Source organism: Mobula hypostoma, chromosome 5 (assembly GCF_963921235.1).
Source record: "Mobula hypostoma chromosome 5, sMobHyp1.1, whole genome shotgun sequence".
Classification (NCBI taxonomy): Eukaryota; Metazoa; Chordata; class Chondrichthyes; order Myliobatiformes; family Myliobatidae; genus Mobula; species Mobula hypostoma.
The window spans coordinates 180,753,088-180,777,058 of NC_086101.1; the positions used below are offsets into that span (position 1 = coordinate 180,753,088).

A 23,971-nucleotide genomic window follows, 5' to 3' on the forward strand; every position below is an offset into this window, starting at 1 on the left:
TCTCCCCAAAAGCCTTGGCTGACGCTTAGATTCCTGGTATCTCACTCAAAGATCAAAGTCCATTTATTATCAAAGTATATATCCCATATACAAACTTGAGATTCAGCTTCTTGCAGGCAGCCACAAAACAAGGCAATAGAATCCATTGAGAACCCCCACACAACAAAGCCCAACAAACGTCCACTGTGCACAATAAAAAGAACAAATTGTGCAAGTAATAAAAAAGGTAAACAAATTATAGATAGAACATGAACTGTGGAGTTCCTGGAAGAGTGCCGCAGGCTGTGGGGTCAGTTCAGTGCAAAATTGAGTGAAGCCGATCCAGGAGCCCAGTGGCTGCAGGCCATAACTGCTCCTGAAACTGGTGGCGTGAGATCCAAGACTCCCGTACCTCCTGCCTAATGGCAGCACCGAGAAGGAACGAAGATGAGTCAATCTCAGGCAGATGGGACGGGCTCAGATGGGGGACTGGCATGGAACAGTGGGGCTGAACACCAGTTTGTTTATCAGATTGACGTCTTAATCTGGCTCGATGCTTTAAGTGATGCGGAGCAGCAGGGATGGACATTGGTCGTTTCCTGCTCTCGGACCTCGATCCCTTACGTTCCTGCCTGTGAACGGGCGTGTTTCCTCCAAGTGCTCTGGTTTCCTCCCACAGTCCAAAAACAGTAGGTTCATTGGTCATTGTTAATTGTCCTGTGATTAGGTTAGGGTTAAATATGTGGGTTGCTGGGTGGTGCAGCTCATTGGGCCTTAGGGCCTGTTCTGCACTGTATCTCTAAATAAAATTTTTTTTAAAATAGCCTTCTCTTTACCTGTGAGTATGAAGTCACACATAGACCGGACCAGGTAGGGACAGCAGATTTTCATTCCTAATAGACATGAATGTACTAGGTGGGTTTTCGCATTAAAACAATAATTTCAGTCACCAATACTGATTGCAGCCTTTTAAATCCACGTTGAATTCATGTTTTTAAATTTCCCAGCCATTGTGGTATAATTTCTCCAAATCGCCATCCAGTGGTATTAGCACCATACTGCTATGTCCCAAAACCTGAAAATAAGTGTATTTAAATCCTAATGGTATCTGAATAACTTCATTTTAATAGGTATTGGTTTCAATGAAAATGGTTACAATCCCACTGTTTCATACCCTGCACTGTCTTACAATATTAAGTGTGGTGTACTAGCAGTGAATTTTAATATGTCATTTCCCTTATTTTATTTTCAGTTATTTTCCAAACCTATTGAGTGAATCTGTACAAAAATCTCCAGGTATCTGCTCCAATATTTAATCCATGAATGGTGATCTTCATTTCTATATAAGGGAACAAGGAGAGTTGATCAGCATGTGATGTTAAGGGACCAACCCCTCCCTTCTTCCCCCAAAGAGAATTTGGTTATTTCAGTGTTAATTGACAAATGGGAAACAAAATAGATCTGAATCTGGGAGATTTTAGGTTTTCAAGATGCTCACCGCAATGAAATTTCGTACTCCTTGTCTAATATTTAACTAGTTGAGCAAATGACAAGGAATTAAAGGAAATGGGCAACTTTCAGGATTAATTTAGCCAAGGTTTACGGTTACTGAGGGGAGGGATGAACTAAATGAACTAAATTGCCCTTCCTCACTTTTATTTGTACACAATTCAAGAAGAGAATTTATATACTGACATGAAGAAATACATTTTTAATTCTATTTTTTTCTACAGTGAGTATTATGGATTTATCCTAAGAAAGCAACATTAAAGGAGTTAATTGTAGTCTAAGATTGTGTGCAATGTGCCCAAATTTACACTTTTTCAATTAGGAAAACATGGCAAGTAAATCTGCCCAAAATGATGTCTGATTCTCAATGAACACAGTGAGTGGAAAGATTTATTTGGGAGCACTAGAGGGCACTCTAGGTTTCTCCTTGATCAGTGAAACCAAAAGAGACATTGAGAAAGTTGAATGAAATCCAAGATCATTAAAAAAAATAAAAGCCGTGTAAATCTGCACAAAACTGCATTCATGAGTAATTGTAATTTGAACCCAGCTTTGGGGCCAACGACCACTGACGACAGGAGAGGTACCTTAGAATTGTGTCCAATTTGAGGAGCAAAATATGAGATTTTTACTCAATGTGATCCATTTGTAGTTCCCTTGTGATGGTTGTTCTGTATGTGTTCCTGTTTTGAGTGTCTCAATGTCAGCATTATCTCTTTAATGCTCTAACATTCTTGTGTTATCTAAATGGAACTCCCCTGATTTTGTATAGGCTGTTGGATTTGTATGAAAGTGCTTTTGTGTTTAATATGGGTCAGTGCACTGAAACAAGTAACATTACAGACTGAACATCAGTTCTGCCAGGTATTTGACATGAAAAATCATCAAGTCAAAAGATATCTCAATTGTTATGAAAAACAATTTGATTCTTCCACTTGATATGTCATGCTCTTTTCCTACTCTGTTATCCCTTTTAAGACACCCTTTATATTTCAGTTAGCAATCACTTCTAAAATGCTTAAGTTAGCCGATGCGACTGACTGTTTGTAAAAATGTCTCTGGAAATGAATCATTTCCAAAAGATTTCTCAGTTGAAGTTGCAGAGTGTGTTTTTAATAGTAACTGCCTATGAAATTTTTGCCTGTTACTTTAATGAGCCTGTTCACACCGGCGTGGAATTCATAGGAAGGTGTCAGAGTGTTAATTATTATAATACACAGCAGGACTTCAACCTCTGTATCATTGCTACCACCTAACTTTAATAACAAATTTACTTTGAACTTTGAACTTTATTACGTTTGCTTTCCTTACACCTCATTTATTCAGTACTCCACTGAAGAGGGCAAAGAGTTTGTGTCACCATACTTGTGAATAGTCAGCATTGTTGGGTTTAGTCACCCATTTAACCCTTCCCCTCCCTCTAACAGGATCGGACTTCTTTCAGCAAAATCAGCTGATAGCTGTGGAATTATTTGGTTCCACCAGTAATTCCACAGGTGCCAGGCAATGTCACAGAATAACATTGCACTGCTGATTGTTTTATGTGGATGGGATGAACAAAGCCAGTATTTACTTCTTGTTGCTTACTGCCCTTGAGAAGCTGAGCTTGAGCTACCTGCTTGAACCACTGTAGCTTGTGTAGTGTCCACAGTGTTTTGGCTGGAGAATCCAAGACTTACATCATTACCTAAAATTTTGATGGACGAGTTGATGAAATGCTCTGCATTTTGTGTATAAGGATAATCAGAGCAGTTGTGGCCTGATACAATAGATAATAGAGCACATGATACAGTACCAGAGCCCAGTCTGATTCCCAAACTGTGACAAGTACGTGTCAGAACAATATATGGATGCATATGTTAGAAGCAAGAGTTGGCTACTCATCCCACTTCTGAAATTGGTAGTTCATCCGAGAATGATTTGAAGAATGAAAGGGTTAACATATGACTTATTGGCTCTGGGCCTTAGTTTAAAAGAATGAGGGGTGGGGGGAGGAGTCTCATTGACATCTATTAAATATTAAAAGCCCAAAATAGGAGAGGATGTTTTCTATACTGGGGGGTCTAGGACCAGAGGGCACAGCCTCAAAATACAAGGATGTCCTTTTAGAACAGAGTTGAGGAGGAATTTCTTTAGCCAGAGGGTGGTGTATCCGTGGAATTCATTGCCACAGACGGCTGTGGAGGCCAAATCATTGGGTATATTTAAAGTGGAGGTTGCAAGGTTCTTGATTATGAAAGTGTTAACAGTTTCAAGGAGAAGGCGGGTGAATGGGGTTAGGTGGGAAAATAAATCAGCCATGATGGAATGGTGGAGCAAACTCAATAGGCTCTATGGCTTAATCCTGCTCCTATGTCGAATGGTGTTATAGTCTTCCACAATTTATTAATGATCAACGCTAATCTGGTTATAATCTCAGCCTGTGTTCCTGTCCTCTTTTTATAAATTTTCATATTATTTCCTTACAATACAGAAGCTGGCCAGTCAACCCATCAGTGTATACTGGCTTCCAGAGCAATCTGATTGGTCCCATTATCCCACTTATGTCCTTGTGAGTTCAGTGAAACCTTCTCTCACTGCTTCCGCTCTGCAATCCCTGCTGCCCTCTGACTCTTCGAACACGTGCTCACTTAGACCCACTGCCACAGCATTATTTGCCGTCTCCAACAGGATCCCTCCAACAAACACATCTTTCCCTTGCGCCCCCCCCATTCCTGCTTTCCGCAGAGACCACTCCCTACATGACTCCCTAGTCCATTCATCCCTCTTGGCACTGACCCTTGAAAGCAGAACAAGTACTATCACCTATCACGACACCACCTCCCTCACTACCATTCAGGGCCCCAAAAACAACCCTTTCAGGTGAGGCGACACTTCACCTGTGAATTTGTTAGGAATGTCTACTGTATCCGGAGCTCCTGGTGTGGCATCCTATATATTGATGAGAGCCGACGTAGATTGGGAGACCGCTTCGCTGAGCACCTACGCTCCGTCCGTCAGTGAAAGCGGGATCTCCCTGTGGCCACCCATTTTAATTCCACTCCCATTCCAATATGTCAATCTATGGCCTCCTCTACTGCTGCGATGTCTGGGTAGCCTCCAACCTGATGGTATGAACATTGATTTCTCGAACATCCAGTAATGCACCCCCCCCGCACCATTCTCCATTCCTATTTCCCTCTCTCACCTCAGCTCAATCATGAGCTGATTCAATTCTTCCAGTCCCCTGCATTCTCCCCATATCCTTTGATGCCTTGGCTAATCAAGAACCTATCTATCTCTATCTTAAATACACAAAATGACTTGGCTTCGACAGCCACTCATGGCAACAAATTCCACAGATTTACCACTCTTTGACTGAAGTAATTTCTCCGTATCTCTGTTCTAAATAGACATCCTTCAATACTAAAGTTGTGCCCTCTTGCCCTAGACTCCCCTACCATGGGAAATAACTTTGCCATATCTAAACTGTTCAGGCCTTTTAACATTTGGAATGTTTCAATGACATCCCCCCTCATTCTCCTGAACGCCAGGGAATACAGCCAAAGAACCACCAGACCTTCCTCATACGGTAACCCTTTCATTCCTGGAATCATTCTTGTGAATCTTCTCTGAACTCTATCCAATGTCAGTATATCCTTTCTAAAATAAGGAGCTCAAAACTGCACACAATACTCCGTGTGGTTTCATGAGTGCCTTATAGAGACTCAACATCACATCCCTGCTCTTATATTCTATACCTCTAGAAATGAATGCCAACATTGCGTTCGCCTTCTTCACCACTAACTCAACCTGGAGGTTAACCTTTAGGGTATCCTGCACAAGGACTCCCAAGTCCCTTTGCATCTCTTGATTTTGAATTCTCTCCCCATCTAAATAATAGTCTGCCCGTTTATTTCTCCCACCAAAGTGCATGACCATACACTTTCCAACATTGTACGTTTGTATTTCATTTGCCACTTCTTTGCCCATTCCCCTAAACTATCTAAGTCTCTCTGCAGGCTCTCATTTCCTCAATACTACCCAATCCTCCAACTGTCTTTGTATCATGGGCAAATTTAGCCACAATCCATTAATACTTTAGTCCAAATCATTGACATGCATCGTAAAAAGCAGCGGTCCCAACAGTGACCCCTATGGAACTCCACTGGTAACTGGCAGCCAGCCAGAATAGGATCCCTTTACTCCCACTCTCTGTTTTCTGCCAATCAGCCAATGCTCCATCCGTGCTAGTAACTTCCCTATAATTCCATGGACTCCTATCTTACTAAGTAGCCTCATGTGCGACACCTTGTCAAAGGCCTTCTGAAAATCCAAGTACACCACATCTACTGCATCTCTTTTGTCCACCCTGCTTGTAATTTCCTCAAAAAATTGCAGTAGGTTTGTCAGGCAGGATTTTCCTTTCAGGAAACCTCCTGGCTTTGGCCTATCTTGCCATGTGCCTCCAGGTAATCCATTAATCTCATCCCTCACAATTGATTCCAACAACTTCCCAACCACTGATATCAGGCTAACAGGTCTATAGCTTCCTTTCTGCTGTCTCCCACCCTTCTTAAATAGCAGAGAAACATTTCCAATTTTCCAGTCATCCGGTACAATGCCAGAATCTGTCAAATCTTGAACGATCATTGTTAATGCCTCCTCAGTCTCTCTAGCTACTTCCTTCAGAACCCGCGGATTCATTCCATCAGGTCCAGGAGATTTATCCACTCTCAGACCATTAAGCTTTCCGAGCACCTTCTCAGTCGTAATTTTCACTGCGCAAGCCTCACTTCCCTGACACTCTTGAATGTCCGGTGTACTGCAGATGTCTTCCACTGTGAAGGCTGATGCAAAATACGCATTCAGTTCCTCTGCCATCTCTGCATCTCTCATTACAATATCTCCAGCGTCACTTTCTATTGGTCCTATATCTACCTTTGACTCTCTTTTACCCTTTATATACTTAAAAAAGCTTTTAGTATCTTTGATATTAGTCGCCAGCTTCCTTTCATAATTCGTCTCTTCTTTCCTAATAACCTTCTTAGTTTCCTTCTGCAAGTTTCTAAAAATGAAACTGATGTACTGATGAAGGGTCTTGCCCCAAACTGTCGACTGTTTACTCTTTTCCATAGATGCAGCCTGGCCTGCTGAGTTCCTCCAGTATTGTGTATGTGTGTTGCTTGTTTCTCCCTGTGATCTATTTTCACTCACATGCCCATTTGTTTCTGCTCCCACCTTCCTACTCTTGGGGAAATTTACAGTGGCAAATCTGGATGTGGGAGGGAACTGGGAGGAGTGGGGCAATGCAAGCTATCAGAGGGAGAATGTGCAAATTCCACACAGAGAGCACCCAAGATCAAGACCGAACCTGAGTCACCTGTACTGAGAGGCGGCGGCATGGCCTACTGAACCATTATACTGCCCCAGAAACAACACTTATCAAATGTCTGACAGGTATCCATCATTATAAGTGTGGTCTCTGGGGGAATCCCAGTATAATTAAAGCTGAAACTCTGATTAAATTGATGCTATCTGTTTTAAAAAAAAGGGGGAAATTAAATCAAAGATACATGTGCAGGTAACAATACAGAAAATAGAAGCAGGAGTCGGATTACTAGCGATCATAGGTCATGGGTTAAGGGTGAAAGGTTAAATGTTTAAAGCAAACATGAGGGGAATCTTCTTCACGCTGAGTTTGAAATGAGCTGCCAGTGGAGGTCGTGAATGTGGTTTCCATTTCAACATTTAATAGAGGTTTGGATAAGTAGCCAGATGGGAGGGGTATGGAGGGCTATGAGACTAGGCAGATTACATGGGCCAAAGGGCCTGTATCTGTGCAGTAGTGCCCTATGAATCCATGAGTCTAAGACTTGGCCATTCAACCCCTCTACCATTCAATGGCTGACTTTTTTTTGGCTGTGCACCATTTCTCTCCACTGACCCCACATCCCTAATTCCTATCACACACACACACAAAAAAATGCTGGAGGAACCGAACAGGTCAGGCAGCGTCTATGTAGATGTTTCAGGCTGGGATCCTTCATTAGAACTGGAAAAGGATGGGCGGATAAGCCAGAATAAGAAGGTGGGGAGAGGGGAAGGAGTACAAGCTGGAAGGTAATAGGTGAAGAGAGTTGAGGGAAAAGATAGGTGGATGGGGGATGAAGTGAGAAGCTGGGAGGGGATAGGTGGGAAAGGTAAAGGGCTGAAGAAGAAGGAGTCTGATAGAGGAGAGTGAACCATGGGAGAAAGGGAAGGAGGAGGGGCACCAGGGAGTGAAGCAAAGATAAGGGAGTCAGAGTTGGGAATGAAAAAAGATGAGGGTGGGGGGGGCGGGGAATTGCAAGAAGTTAGAGAAGTAAATGTTCATGCCATCAGGTTGGAGGCTACCCAGGCAGAATAGGAGGTGTCAATCTTCCAACCTAAGAGTGCCTCATTGTGGTAGTAGAGGAGGCCATGGACTGATAGGTCAAGGGGATGGGCAGTGGAATTAAAATAGTTGACCACCAGGAAGTCCTGCTTGTTGCAGATAGAGTGAAGGTGCTGGTCAAAGCAGTCCCCCAATCTACATTATGTCTCATCAATGTAGAGTAGGCCATGCCGGTAGCTCCGGATGCAGTAGATGACCACATAATGTTTACTTATCTATCAACCCATCTTGAATATAGTCAGCTATTGGCTCTCCACAGCAACCATGGGCTGAGAATTCCAAAGAATCACAGCCATCTGGGTGAAGAGATCCTTCTCATCCCTGTCCTGAATGGTCATTCCTTGTTTTAAGACTGCATTCTGTGGTTCCAGATGAACTAGGGCCAAATGCTGTCAAGCCCCATAAGTGTTTTTCACTCTTCAATGAGATTACCTCTGATTCATCCAACCTCTTGAGATACAAGCCAATTATTTTTAATACCAGGGACAGTCTTCTCACTTCAGTAATCTTTCTGGTGAAGCCATTTATCAGAAGAATATCCTTTCTTAGATATGGCGGCCAGGCCTCTATCCAGTATTCTAGCTGGGAGCTTATTAGGGCCCTACATAATTCAAGAGTAACTTGTCATCAACATCAAGTGCCGGATATCCTTGATAATTAACAAATTATTTTCTGTTTAAATTACTTTTTATAGGAATTTATAAACATAGTTTGGCTGATAAGATTATAAGAAATAAGAACAGGAGTAGGCCAAATCCTGTCTGGAAATGTCAATTCCCCTAATGCCTGGAAGTCCTTCAATATCTGTTTTGAATGAATTCAAGACAAAGCCTTCACAGCTCATAGGGATAGAAAGTTCCAAAGGTTCAACATTTTCTGAATGAAGAAATTTCTCCATGTGTGGAGAATCGTCTATCCCTCATTCTCAATCTATGCCCATTGGTTATAGACTCTTCATTCAAAAGAAAGATACTTCCACCATAAAGCCCTTTAAGAATTTTGTAAGTTTTGGTGAGATCTAAAAAAAACAGTTCTGATTCTGCTCAGTGACTTCATAAATGGCAAAATTGGTAATAGTCTAGTAAGTCTCTTGGCCAAGTGCATCCTTTCTTATGTAGGGAGACCAAAGGTGAACACCATACTCCCATGGCCAAGTCAGGCCTGTATTCTAACCTTATCTCTTCACTTTGAGTCTGCCTCTCTAATGCCATTATTGTATTTTGATCCATTTTAATTGATTCCCCAAACTACTATAGCTTTTAGGACAAACAGTTCCAGGTTTCTCTTGCTGTGAGGCAAAGTTTCCTGGAATCATATCAAGGCACCCAGGTTCTAAGTTTAAAGTTATCGTAGATTCCTTGTTCAGGTCTTTCCCACCTGCTGCTTCTGTAACAACTAAATATCCTGGGTAATACAGTACTGCACAAAAGTCTTAGGTACTGTACATATATAAATTTCTCAACGTGGAGTGGACAGCAAATTTGGAAACTTGTTGGGAGTAAAGGATGTTGGGAGTGGTGGGAGTGGTGAGAGTGGAGTACCAGAGGATGGGTGTGGGACAGGTGGCAGAGAAGGAGTGCCAGGGGAGGGGAGTGGCACACCCAGCCCTCGAAACCACACAAGGTCATTTGATTCCAAACAATTGGTTTGCTGATCATTACAGAATGTCTGTCTGGTGCTTCCCGCTCCCTCCCCTCTCCCTTCCACTTCTCCCAACCATGATTCCCCTCTCCCTGTCCCCTTCTCACTCTCAGTTCACAATGGAGACCCATATCAGAATCACGTTTATCACCACTCACATATGTCACAAAGTTAGTTAGCAATACAGTGCAATAAATAAAATTACTACAGTACTTTTCAAAATTCTTAGGGTCACTAGCTATATATATAAATATATATGCCTAAGGCTTTTGCACAGTACTCTTTATTCCTTAGGTCTGTCCCTATCTCTTACCAAATGGCTGAATCAGCAATACTAGCTGGACTTAGTCAGAGGGTTTATGTGGTGTATCTGAAGTAGATGATATGAAATAAGATACAGATCTGCTTATATTGCACTTGCACCATGCTATACTTCGCAATAACAATCATTATCATTGTTCAGCATTTAATACAGCAATAGATTGCTTAAGTTTATACAACACAGAAAAAGGATTTTCAGCCCACCATGTCCACCTTTACCATTAAGTACCCATCTACACATCACATTTAGCAGCACTTTGTCCACAATTTTTGATGCTTTGACAATCAAGTGCTTGTCCAAATACCTGACTCCTCCATCCCCTCAGGCAGTGCATTCCAAATTCTACATGGTCTTGGGTGAAAAGATTCACCTTTGAGTTCCCTCTGATCTTCTTACCTCTTAACATGAGCTCAGGCCCTCTAATTTTAGATTCCTCTGCTATGGGGAAATGTGGCCTATTGTGTATCCAATTATATTTTTATTTCTATTAGGCCCACAATGACGATATCAATAATTTCAAAAACAGTCATTTCAGTGGTTAGCTCAACACTTTACAGTTCAATTCCCATCGCTGCATTTAAGGAGTTGGTATGTTCTCGCCATGACCATGTAGGTTTCCTCTGGGTGCTCCAGTTTCTTCCCACATTCCAAAGACATACCGGTTGGTAGGTTAATTGGTCATTGTAAATTGTCGTGTGATTGGACTAAAGTAACTCAGGGGTTGATGGGTGGTGTGGCTTGAGGGGCCTATTCTACCTTGTATCTCAATAAACAAAAATAAATTTGTATTTAATCCACGTGTCGCAATTAGATTTTCTCATGTCCATTTGACTGCTGAGTCTGTGAAATAAATATAACAAAGCAACATAATTGTAAAGCTAAAATTATGAAGATAATATTTACCTACCAACTCTCACAAAATACTGAAGAATAAAAATGAAAAATACCATTGAGAGAAATGACTGAAGTAGAAGTGAAATTTCTACACTGAAGGCTGTAAGCCAAAGGAAAATGTAACAGGGTAGGTTATTTTGTAGGGAAAGAAAAGCAAAGTAATTTATATACATTATGTATTCTAAGCACCACAATATTGTGCAGAACAAAATCAGCTGTAGGTTGTACAATTATAAACAAGCGTACGGAAATACAAGAATATTAGTTGGTTACTTCCATACTTTGGTCAAGAATAAAAGGTAGATCAAATTCAGTGAATGGTCTAAAGTGGTAAAAAGCTGTTGTTCTTACCACACATGTAGTTAACATTAACTCTTTGCAATCTTCACAGGACGATGAGGTGAGGGAAAGTCGCTTTAGCTTCACTGCATACGGGGTGGGACCTTGCCTCCAATCAAAAGATGGAGTAGCTCCGAAAGGGGCCATCAGCACGTCCCAACCTGCACCAAAAGGCCAGGAAGATATGAGGAAACTCTTCATTGACAGAGCCAAGAAGATCGACACAGTGTCAAGAGCTGGTTTTCCGCTAGCCTTTTTAATTTTCAATATTTTTTATTGGGTCATCTACAAGATTCTCAGACATGAGGACATCCACCAGCAGTAATAGTCAGAGGTTTCAACAGACAGTTATTTAAACCTGGAAAGCATCCAAGTGTGATAAAGAGCTAATTTCTTAAGCCAGGAAAATTCTTCTTTAATATATTGAACAATGACATTGGGTGAAACTATGCAAATCTGAAGAGGAACGTAAGTGAATAAAAGTAAATCAGTCATCCAGTTCTTTCTGCATTTTCACATCACACAGAGTACTTGAAGAAGAGATTGTTTATATGAGCTAAAAGTGATAGGCAAAGTAAAACACAGACTGAAATGATGTTAATAGTCCTTTCCTTTTTATGTTTCTATATGACTGTTTCCAGTTTAGAGAAAGCAATAAAAATATACTGCAGACACATGAAGAGAGTAACCACTGTACAAAAAGAAAAGGAATACCTGGGAGAGAGTGTGGGATATTGATAACTCAAGTCAATTTTATTACCAAGTACAACGCAGAATGTAGACACAGACAAGGCACAAAAAATATATAAAATATACATAAGTTAATGTATATGCGGCAGTAAAGAGGGGGATAAAGATAGTAAGATAGTAAAGCAAGACATTAGAGCAAAAAAAAACAGAACTGGAGACAAGTCCATGGCAGTGCAAGAGGTGATCGGTAGTGTTCTGTTGCTAAAGTAGGATTGTCCATTTCAGTTCAGTACCTCTTATCATTTGACCAACCCTTTGATTTGATTCAAATGTGGGTCGTAAAGCAACCTCACAGTGGAGAGTCCTGGACAGTGCTTCCATTTCACCCCTTTCCAGCTCTCGTTGGATTTTGTGATCATGCCCCACAGTGGAGGTTCCACTAATGCCAGCAAGGAAGGTGACCTATTCTCAGTAGAGTTTGGACCAGCAAGGCGTGCTGCCATTGAGATGTAATAGATTGTGAGATTAACAAGGTGGAGACTATTGGATCTGATGATACTGATCCAGAGATTTTTCAGAAGTAAAAAGTGAGGCTTAAATCTTGTGATAATTAGGTGTTTATAAAAATAAAAAATAATGGTAACCAACTCAGTCTGCCGTAACGGAGAGAGAAAACAAAGGAGGAGAACAAAGAAAAGAACAAAGAAATTGCGTTTGTCTTATGCTAAAGTTAAGCTCACTAGAGAGTTAAAACGCATTGCAGTGATAAGAGGAAGCCCATGAAATAGTCAGGTTCGAGTGTTCACCTTTTCTGTTGAAATGATATAAGACATTGGTGAGGCCTAATTGTATGCAGTTCTGGTCACCTACCTACAGGAAAGATATCAATAAGATTGAAAGAGTGCAGAGAAAACTACAAGGATGTTGCCGGGACTCGAGGACCTGAGTTGCAGGGAAAGGTTGAGTCGATTACGAATTTATGCCCTGGAGTGTAGGAGAATGAGTGGAGATTTGTCAGAGGTAAACAAAACTATGAGCGGTATAGGTAGGGAAATTGTAAGCAGACTTTTTCCACTGAGATTGGATAAGACTAGAACTAGAGCTCATGCATTAAGGATGAAAAGTGAATTATTTAAGGAGAACCCTTATTCACTCAGTGGGTGGTGAGAATGTGGAACAAGCTGGCAGCGGAAGTGATGGATGTGGGTTCAAGTTCAGATTTTAAGAGAAATTTGGATAGGTACATGGATGGCAGGGGTATGGAGGTCTATGGTCCAGGTGTGGGTCAACGGGACTAGGCAGAATAATAATTCGGCGTGGAGTAGATGAGCGGAAGGACCTGCTTCTGTGCCATATTGCTCTATGGCTCCGTAACCTCCGAGACAGAGCACAATGGAGGGCTATGGGAATCAGGGTCCTGAAATGAGTGATTAGCCATGACATTATCAAATCATGGAACGGCTTTGAAATGAAGGCTGTCAGGTTTAGATTTATTGTGTTCTTTGGAACCGTCCATGATCTAGCCCAGGCAATTATCAGGGGAGTTCCCACCTCCACCTTTCCATAAATTATCAGTGGGTCCCTATTTCAGAATAAAGATCAGGATGCCATCATAGGTTTGGGATTAAATCAATCCCTTAAGAAGGTAGAGAATGAACAAGGAAAGTGGCCAGTAAAATTCATGGTTCTTGGTGTACTCATCGCTATGACATGTTGTTTTCATTTAGTTACGAAAGCTAGGACATGTTGGGATAGCACAACAGAAAATGATCTAGAGATTAGACAGGAGATAGAAGAAAAATACAAGAGAGCTGAAAAAGAAATTAGATTTGGAAAGATTAGGCCAGAAGAGATTTTCTTTATTTTTTATTGATAATTAAAATATGTGAGCAAGACCAGCATTTATTGCTTTTTTCCCAATTGTCCCTGATAAGATGTCGGTGAACGGCCTTTTTGAACTGTTGCTCCCACAGCACAATGTAAGCCCAAAGACAGTGAAGGAATGGTGATATCTTTCCCAATCAGGATGGCATATGACTTGCAGAGGAATCTGAGGGCCCTGGTGTTCCCACGCACGTTGCCTTTGATGCTGGAGAGGTGAGTTTTGGTGCAGCTGTCCCTGTAGATGAGATGGATTTGCTCTACATATTTTCTTCAAAAACACATTTATTTCTGGATAGCTGGTGTTGAACAAGGAGGAAGGCACTGGATAATACTCCCTGTGATCTTGTGAAAATGCAGGATGAACTTTAAAAGCATCTGATGATGCAAGCCAATTTTCAATATCTATTTTGCAAGCACCAACACATGCACTTTACAGCTTTGCTACTTAAGTACAGTGATGGAGTTTGCTTTAGTACAGGATGTACTACATGCTGTAACTGTGTAATACATTCAGCTCTACCTGCGCTCCAGATTAGAACAATGGCACAAGGTGACATCAAGGCTGTAACCCATTTTTGGCTTTTCTGCTTTGCATACCTGGGCGGTGACTGCAACAGTGAGCAGGATTGTGCCTCCCCATCTCACTCAACCGCTCACACCTAGCTCCTCAACACAGGCTCAAAAGCCACTATTTCTCCAGCCGAGGAGCAGGAAAAAAGTGTTCCTCTTCAAGAAGATTGACAGACTCAAACTTCACAAGGTCAGGGCATTGACACCTGTGACCTGCCAGGCTTCATTAATGGCTGCTTGCCGTGAGGTAACCTTAGCAGTCTAAAGCAAGTGATCCTAGCAGTCTACATGATGACGTGTGAAACACTAGAACAGATGTTGAAAACTTGGACGTTATTTGGGGAAGCTTTAATGAATGCCCGCTTAAGCTTAGCTAAGATTTCTTAAGTACAACCTCCAAAAGAGTGCTTTCAAGTATTTGTGTTACAGGATGAACAGAAGCTGAAAGGAAGTCCGGTGACCAAAACCCCATTTTTCACACTTGACAAGCAGAGCTACTTTCTAATCACATGTGCTTCGTAACGTAAAGAAACTGGAAGAAGTCATTGTGATTCTGGATAATATTGTGAATGGCTTTCTGCAAAATGATTCCCTCTGAAGAATGTAAACTTAAAGAGAAGGTGTTTACTTTTTCTTCCTTGGAGTTGGAGACTTTAAAATGGACCTATAGGGTTTGCACTGACTATGCTCCCCATCGCCTCCCCTGTTTATAAATGGACCTCCTGTCAGCTGTACTCTTGGAAGTTAAAAGCAAGTCAAGCCTTAGAACTGTGTATTGATGAATCAGTGTGTCCACTGATCTTGCGCTCACACAAATACTTTCTATTGTCAAGAGAACATTATGAGTACAGCTGAACTGATGATTTTACAACCACTCTAAAACTTTCAAGCAAAAACTAATGGTCGCTTTTCTTTTTTAAAAAAATCTACTGCCTCAAGGTGTCTTTTAAAGGGAAGACAGAATTTCCAAAATTATCTCCTATATTTCTCTAGATGTTGCATGTGATTTATTGCTGGAGGCCAACGCTTTATTGCTGGTCATCAGTGCTGTCTGAAGGAAAATTTTAAAGAAATGTATTTATCAAATGCCTATCAATGCCGCTTTATGTACCTTGAGTGGACAAACATTTCTTGAACAGACGTGCTTCCATCCAGTTGAAGGCTGGCTATGCTGGGTTGCGTGAAAATTATCCAGTACAATATTGTGTTACAAGTATTTGCCTCATATTCATGCATTGGCTATTCTAACAAGGGCAAGGACACAGAAACAGAATAAGCACCTAGTTCTTGACTAGGAACTGCCACCAACATGGCCATTATGGACTATGGCTTATCCTATCACCCTGTGAAATACACCCAGTGGCCACTTTATGAGGTGCAGGGGTGGAACTCGCTATGGTCATCTGCTGCTCAAGGTCTGACGTGTTGTGCGTTCAGAAATGCTCTTCAGCACACCACTGTTGTAACACCTTGTGTTCCTGTCACCGTGACGCAGTCCAGCCGTTCTCCTCTGACCTCTCTCATTAACAAGGTGGTTTCACCCACCGAACAGTTTTTCACTGGATATTTTTTACACCATTCTCTGTAAACTCGAGAGACTGCGTGGAAATCCCAAGGAGGTCAGCAGTTTCTCAGATACTCAAACCACTCCATCTAGCACCAACAATCATTCCATGGTCAAAGCCACTTAGATCACATTTCTCCCCCATTCTGTTGTTTGTTGTGAACAACTGAACCTCGTGACCATGTCTGCATGCTTTATGCATTGAGCTGCTGCCAAGTGATTGGCTGATCAGATATTTGCATTAATGAGCAGATGTACCTAATAATGTGGCCACTCCCTGTATATTACAATCTTAAAAGTAAATCTTGGTTTTACAGTATGACTAGAGGAATTTGGACTTGTGTTTTAGTCAGCAATATTGCACAGAGTCAATTTCAACTGCAAAATTATTCAGTAATGATTTATTGACCAGTAATCAAAAATTTTAATAATATTAATGGCTTTTCCATTATCACTTGATACATTGGCCAGACAAGCATTTGTCTCCTTGTAGGATTTTGACAGAGCACTGAATGCACCAATATTACAGGCCACCATTCATTAATCAGCTTACCCAATAATGGCTGCAGTGTGAACCCACTGTGCACAACGCCATGAACCCAAAAGCCTTGCATTGACAAATTTTTCCATCCAAAGGATCTGATTGTCTAACACACTAATTTAAGAGTGTAGAGAAATGCTGGTAACCAAAAAACAGACACTATGTATGCAAGTACTTGTGTTCAGTTTTGGCTGCCCTGCTATAGGAAACATGCTATTAAACTGGAAAGAGTGCAGAAAAAGATTTACAAGGATTTAGACCATAAGACCTTAAGACATAGGAGCAGAATTAGGCCATTCAGCTCAACGTGTCTGCTCCGCCATTCCATCATGGCTGATTTATTATCCCTTTCAATCCCATTCTCCTGCCTTTCCCCGTAACTTTGACACCCTGATTCATCAAGAAACTGTCAACCTCTGCTTTAAATATACCCAATGACTTGGCCTCTACAACTATCTATGGCAATGAATTCCACAGGTACGCTACCCTCTGGCTAAAGAAATTCCTCTTCATCTCTGTTCTAAATGGATGCCGCTCGAGTCCATGAATTCTCAATCTTTTTTATGCTATTATCCTTACCATTAACCAAGTGGTCCGTGAATCCCTGAGGCTATGCCCTCTGGTCCTACACTCACCCACTATAGGAAACATTCTCCCTATATCCATTCTGTCTAGACCTTTCAATATCCAATAGGTTTCAATAAGTTCCCCCCTCATTCTTCTAAAGCCAGAGAATCAAATATTGCTCATACATTAACCCTTTCATTCCTGAAATCGTGCAGGAGGATTCCCAAGTCCCTTTGCACCTTTGATTTTTTTATTTTCTCCCCATTTAGAAAATAATCTACACCTTTATTCCTTCTACCAAAATGCATGGCCATACATTTTCCTACACTATATACCATCTGATAGTTCTTTGCCATTCTCCCAATCTAAGTCCTTCTATGGACTCCCTGCTTCCTCAACACTACTTGCATCTCCATCTATCTTTTGCCAGGACGTAAGTGACTGGGTTACAAGGACAGGCTAGGACCTTATTACTTGGAATGTATATGACTGAGATAATCTTATAGAGGAGTATGAGATCATGAGGGGCATAGATAGGGTGAATACACTCAGTCTTTCATGCAGGTTCAGCAATCAAGAATTAGAGTTCATAGGTTTAAGGTAAAAAGGAAAGATCTAATTTTTTTTGCACAAAGGAATGGGCTGCCAGAGCAAGTACAAGAACACCTTTTAAACGACAGGTGCATGGATTGCGACAGAGTTGAAGTTTATGGGTAAACACTGGAAATAGGGAATAGCTTGGATGGGGCAACTTGGTCAACGTGAACCAGGCTGAAGGGCAGATTCCCCGCCATTACGCTACGCAACACAAAATGATAGTTCACAAACACGAGGAAGTCTGCAGATGATGGAAGTTCAAGCAACACACACAAAAAAATGCTGGCGTTCACCAGCACTTTTTGCGTGTGTTACAAAAAGATAGTTTCATGTTTGAACTTTTGCAGTTCAATAGGATCATGGATCGAACATCTCCCATTTATGGCCATAGTCCTTGCTAAACATGTGAAGTCTCACCTGCGTCCCCACAATCACTTCTATTGTGTGGAGTGTAGCAGTTTAGTTGAGTAAGAAGCCATGTGATGGAATTGGATTTAATTTCAACATCTAAGAGAGATTTGGAAAGGTACATGGATGGGAGAACTATGGTCCGGATGCAGGTCGATGGGATTAGGCAGGCTAATAGTTTGGCATAGACTAGATGGGCTGAAGGGCCACTTCCTGTGCTGTAATATTCTTTGATTCCATGACTTGAAGAATTTTGATGTGTTTCATGCTACTGATCGAGAATAACTTTCTTCCCCACCACACCCCAATTTGTTATCAGAGTTGCCAAATCTCCAGATACCATCTATAATTTCTGCAGAAAATTATCATGGGTTTTTACTGTCATGCATGTAATGTAGTATCAGCCATGCATTGTATCCCACTTCCAGCGCAAGGGGCTGGTGGAGGCAGGTGGTTATAGAGTCATATAGCACTGAAACAGGCCATTGTCCATGCTAAGCAAGGTGCCCGTATAAGCTAGTTCCATTTGCATACGCGTGACCCATATCATTCTAAACCTTTCCTAAATATGTACCTGTCCAATTGTATTTAAATGCCGTCATTGTAGCTGATTTAACAACTTCCTCTGGCAGCTCAGAATCAGATTCAGGTTTAATATCATTGACGTATGTCATGAAATCTGTTGTTTTGCGATAGCAGTACATTGCAATACATAGTAATAAAAACTATAAATTACAATAAGTATATATTAAGAAAATAATTAAATAAGCAGTGCAAAGAGAGAAGGAAGAATACTGAGGAAGTGTTCAGAGGTTCATTCTCCATTCAGAAATCTGACATCTGAGGGGAAAAACTGTTTTTGAAACATAGAGTGTGTCACTTCAGGCTCCTGTACCTACTCCTTGATGGTAGCAATGAGAAGAGGGCATGTCCTGAGTGATGTGGGTCCTTAAAGATGGATGCTGCTTTTTTAAGCCATCTTCTTTTGAAGGTGTCTTTGATGCTGGGGAGACTAGTGCCCATGACAGGGCTGGCTGATTCTACAACTTCCTGCAGTTTTTTTTTTAAATCCTGTGCAGTGGCCCCGCCATACCAGACAATGAGGCAACCAGTTAGAATGCTTTTAACAGTACACCTGTAGAAATTTGCAAGTGTCTTTGATGACGTATCAATTCTTCTCAAACTCCTAATGAACTGTGGACCACCCTCTGTATAAAAAAGTTGCCTTTCAAGTTTCTATTAAATCTTTCCCTTCTCCCCTTAAACCTATGTCCTCTCCAACCTAGGAGAAAGACTGTGTGCATTCAGCCTAGCCATGCCCTTCATGATTTTATACATCTCTAAAAACCTCAACTCTTTCTCTCTGATCAGATGCTGCCTGACCAGCTGTGCATTTCCACCATTTTCTGTTCTCTTGTTTTAGCAACAGCAAACGGTAGGCATTGAAAACCTCTGCCTTCAAAATGAAAGGAGATCCTCCAGTTTTACCCATTATGGTCCGGATATGACACCCTACCCATAGGCTGACTATCAAACATCCTCTGAATTAGCCCAGCTATTTGAGGGCAATTTCAATGGACAAATTCCTAACCACCCTTATCCTGTGAATCAATTGACTCTCTGCCTTTTTCTTATCATATTCTCTATCTCGATAATAATAACATAAAAATGCTAACCAATTCAGCCATCATCATCACTGCTTAAAGTCAACACATTGTTGTTATTCTGGTGAGCTGATTGGCAGCTTCTTCTAACTGGAACGGCCATATATGGAAGTAAATGGTAATCAGACATATCGCAAATCATCTGTTTCCAATTCATTATATTTCCCAAAGAGGATGCATGATTTTAACTCCCTCTGCACAGGAGAAGGAGAATTATGGCAGATTTAGGAGTTATGATGATAGTTTAACCAACTTTCTATGATGTGCCTTGTTATGTGAGAACTTGCTTGATATAATGTATTTTGTGGGCTGTGATATATGACAAAGTATTAGACCCTGTGAGCTTGGCTTACAACAATGGATAGGACTGGAAGAGAATGTTGTCCAGAGGAGACCAATCAGTCCCTCAGCTCTAGTCTGCCATTCAAGAAGATAATGCAGATCCTAATGGGAATGCCATGACTAATCCTGTGAGAAAAGATAAATGCCTGAGTTATCTTAACATTCTTTAAGATTTTAATTACTTTTTTGTTGGTGCTTAAGGGTGTCTGTAACTAAATTTTGTTTCAGCTCCCTAGTAATTTTAAATCCTGTCACTGATTTTGGAAGTCTCTGTCAGACTTGTGAAGGAGTTGCGTGGAAAATGTAGTCAGTGTATTGTTGGACTGGGAACTTAAGGTATACAGAGGCCTACTTGCTTCCTCAAGCCCTCTTTGCCTCCTTCGAGTTGCAAGGGATTGCTTCCCGGGCCCTCTGCTTCCGCGAAATGTGGACTGGAGGCCACTGGGTAGAGCAGTGAGCATTGAAACAGACAGAGCATAAAACAGCGAACATTAGAGCATAGTAAAGACCCTTCAGTCCATAATGTTATGCTGACCTTTTAAACTACTCCAAGCTCAATCTAACTCTTCCTTTCTGCATAGCTCTCCACTTTTCCTTCATTGATTTTCCTATCTAAGGTTTGTGTATATATATAATGTATCTGTCTCTACCACCACACCTATCTTTGTAAAAAAAAACCTACCTCTGACAACCCCCTATACTTCCAACCACCTTGATAGAAGTGTATAAAGATACCTAGCGATGATTATAGCCACTGACCAATACTCCCACATGCCTTTAGCGCTGGTCACCAAACGTAGATATCTCTCCCTCCTGACTGTTTCTCTTGTGCCTTTCCAAAACTTTGGAGATTCCAATCCTTTTATTGCCAATGACATACTTTAAAAATGCAGTCTCTATTATTATGTAAACTCTAATTTGTTCCAGGCAGATTGGAAACAGGTTATCAGTTTTAGCAATTTATAACTGTGGGATTAATATCCCTCAAAACACTGAGGATTAAAATTGTGCAGTGGGTCCATGTGTATCCACCTGGAGCCTCAGTGTATCAACATATGTAAAAGATCATACTTCTTTTCAGGTTCAATCAACAGGTTGGGAGCCTTCTGAGCCAGAGGTGGGAGTCATACTAGCTGGACTACACAAATTGTGTTAAAATATGACACCAACAAATAATTATAGAATTGAAAGGGATATGATCATATCCTCAGCAGTATTAAAGTCCCTCAAACAATGGGAATGAGATAATCAGTGAGATGTTTATGGAATTCAAAGTGATGATACAATTGGACAGAGAAGTGAAACAAGACTGCAGCATTATCGTGAGTGTGGTAGGTAGTGTGATCACTAAAGTCGAGTATGATGTTCTCCTAAGGCAGGGTTTCCCAACTATGGGTCATGGATGCATTGGTTAATGGTAGGGGTCTATGGCTTTAAAAGGATTGGGAACCCCTGTCTTAGGGGGTTGCCTAATGCTGGGTCCTCAGCTGGCTGCAGAAGCCAATCTGAGATCCACGTATTCTGATGCAGTGTGGGCAAAAGTAAGAGCCATTCTTAGTGGCTGGGTCTTTTGGTTGTTCAGTCTGTCCTTTCACAGTACGGAACACTTGACAACACAGAAGCCTGATACAAAAGATGTTTAATCTTTAATGAGAGCATAGATGAAAATTCTTGAAGTAAATTGGGGAGATCAAGAGGTATGGATAGGTCCAGTTCACGGACCCTCATTTGTTTGTGTTTTGGAGCTCCATGTTCTTTTAGCTCAGAGCAAAATATGAAGACAACATGCCACAATGCAGCATCAGCTGTACCAAACAGCTGCCAAATGGATTTAAGTTATATGCTTGTCACCTGAACCATTAACTCTGCTTCTCTCTCCACAGATGTCACCTGACCTGCCATAATTCCTGTTTTTAATTCTTGTTTCTGTCACCCATACCAGTTTATTTTTAGATCTACATCAACACTGTTGAAGTTCACAGAAATACTGCCAGCTAATGACTCAGACTTATTTCAGACATAACCAGTTGGTTAATCCACAAGACACACAGGCCATCTGAAAGCACCGTTATTTCTCTTTCTTTGGTAATCCCACAAGATTAAAGGAGGCTTGCTTCCACCATGGTCCCTGGCTCCTGAGGTAGCCAATTAGGCCAATGTGAGACCTGCAGACTCATTTACAGGTGGGGCAAGAGGTGCTTGAAAGAATGAGTCATTAGGTTGTTTTAAATACTTCCATCATTCTCCCCTTGTCTCTGTATGCTTCCATTAAAGAGAGCTCATTGTCTTTTTAGATGTTCCTTCTCCATTTTTAGCAGATTTAGACTAGCAATTCCCATCTATCAGTGGGAATATTACAGTTTCCTTCATGTAAACTTTAAGGACACACATCAGCAATGTTCTATTTTCCCTGATACACTTTTTCTCAAAGGAGCTCAGGATAGAGTGCTTGTTTCAGAAGTCTGGTGCTGGGCATGCACCCATTGAGCCTGATCACAGCCACCCTCAATGTTGGCCCTCGAGAGGCTACTGACATGAGCTGACAGATCCTACCAATGAAACTGGAGGATTTTGTGGAGACAATGTTTGCGATACTTCTCTGTTGTTATAGTTTGTCCATATCTCTGATACATACAGGTGGGATTTATTGCTTCCTGATGGTCCAGTTGTCAACTTTGAGGTTTTAATCTTCAAACACATTTTCGCTCCATTAGATGAAGATTGCACCGGTTGGCACACACCAGTACTACTGTTGCTCATTACAGTTAAACACATGAAGTCTGTTATCTTAACTGACTTGTTTTTTCTAAGATGTACAACAAGGACTCAAACAATGAGAAAAATATATCTACATATTGTGAAATGTGCCAATATACATTGTCATCCATGAGCTATACAATTTATGCAATGGTGCGCAGAGCTAAGTTATTTTACTGGTGTATTAGTTCAAACATGACTTAATATTTTCAGTATATTTATAATGCAGATATTAAATACTTCTGATGAAGTGTTACTTTAGCCTATACTTTGTACGTGATGTTTTTTTGGGGCAATGGTTTTGCAATGATTTCTCATATTTCAGTCAAATACAAACTAAAATATTTCTTCACATGTGTATAATTATAAAGGATTTATGAATAGAAATAATATTGCATGAAATATAAAGTGAATTTTACTGTGCTTGTCATATTTTGAATAAGATGCGAGCTGAGTCTGTGTCCAACGTGAATTCTAGAGTGTATATGTATTTGTAAATACCTTGATGAATAATTTATGCAAATAAACATTTTTTTCAGAATCCGGTGCTTCGTGATGTGATTTGTTTTACGAATGAAATAAATGAATATGTATCATAAAAGTAGGAACAGGCCACTCAGTCCGTCTTCATGTACTCATCACTAATCTTTTGTGTTAGTACCACTTTTCTGCCGTAGTGCCCTGAATATCCAAAAATCCATGAGAACCAGCTTCACTAATGGAGAGATTCTTGTCTTGACACTATGCCTGCGGAATGGGGACTACAGTTTGCTGGTTCTGTCAGAGAAATATCTCGATTTCATGATGTTTCATAGATCCTCTGCTAATAATTCTGCCCTCCTCTACCCAGCTGGGAGATGAGGGTGTGGATACTGAGTGTGGACATCATTTATGTACGGTTGACCTCTGATCCTTTATATCTTCTGCTCTGCAGCCCCCACCTCATTTTCCTTGGGCTCTCTGTGCTCTTTAATAAAATCAGAAAATGCTGTAGATGCTCACCAGGTCAGTCAGCATCTGTCAAGGAGGAGTGACAGGGTCAGTGTTCCAACCAATGACGTTTCAAACCTTTCCTGACATCTACACAAATATGAGGGCAGCATGGTCCAATATAAAGACAGGAATTCTTTAGGTAGCAGTACTCAGTTGCTATTCCAAGCTTATCAATCAACATAGAACAGCACAAGCCCTTCAGCCCAGGAGGTTGTGCTGTGCTGCGCAGTGGTGAATCTGCTGCTGTTTGAAATCTACATCAATGATCTGTTAGATAATGTAGTGAACTGGATCA

General features: G+C 41.0%; 1 protein-coding gene across 2 annotated transcripts in view; it reads left to right on the forward strand.

The window, feature by feature from the left end:
* The window catches only part of glra3 (glycine receptor, alpha 3), a 257,459-nt gene extending 234,254 nt beyond the window's left edge, over positions 1–23,205 (forward strand). For both annotated transcript variants that reach the window (XM_063049478.1, XM_063049479.1), the window contains one exon: positions 11,152–23,205. In XM_063049478.1, coding sequence (XP_062905548.1) covers positions 11,152–11,424 — 273 coding nt within the window. In that variant the 3' untranslated portion in view covers positions 11,425–23,205. The remainder of the gene's footprint in view (positions 1–11,151) is intronic.
* Positions 23,206–23,971: the final 766 nt, after the last annotated feature.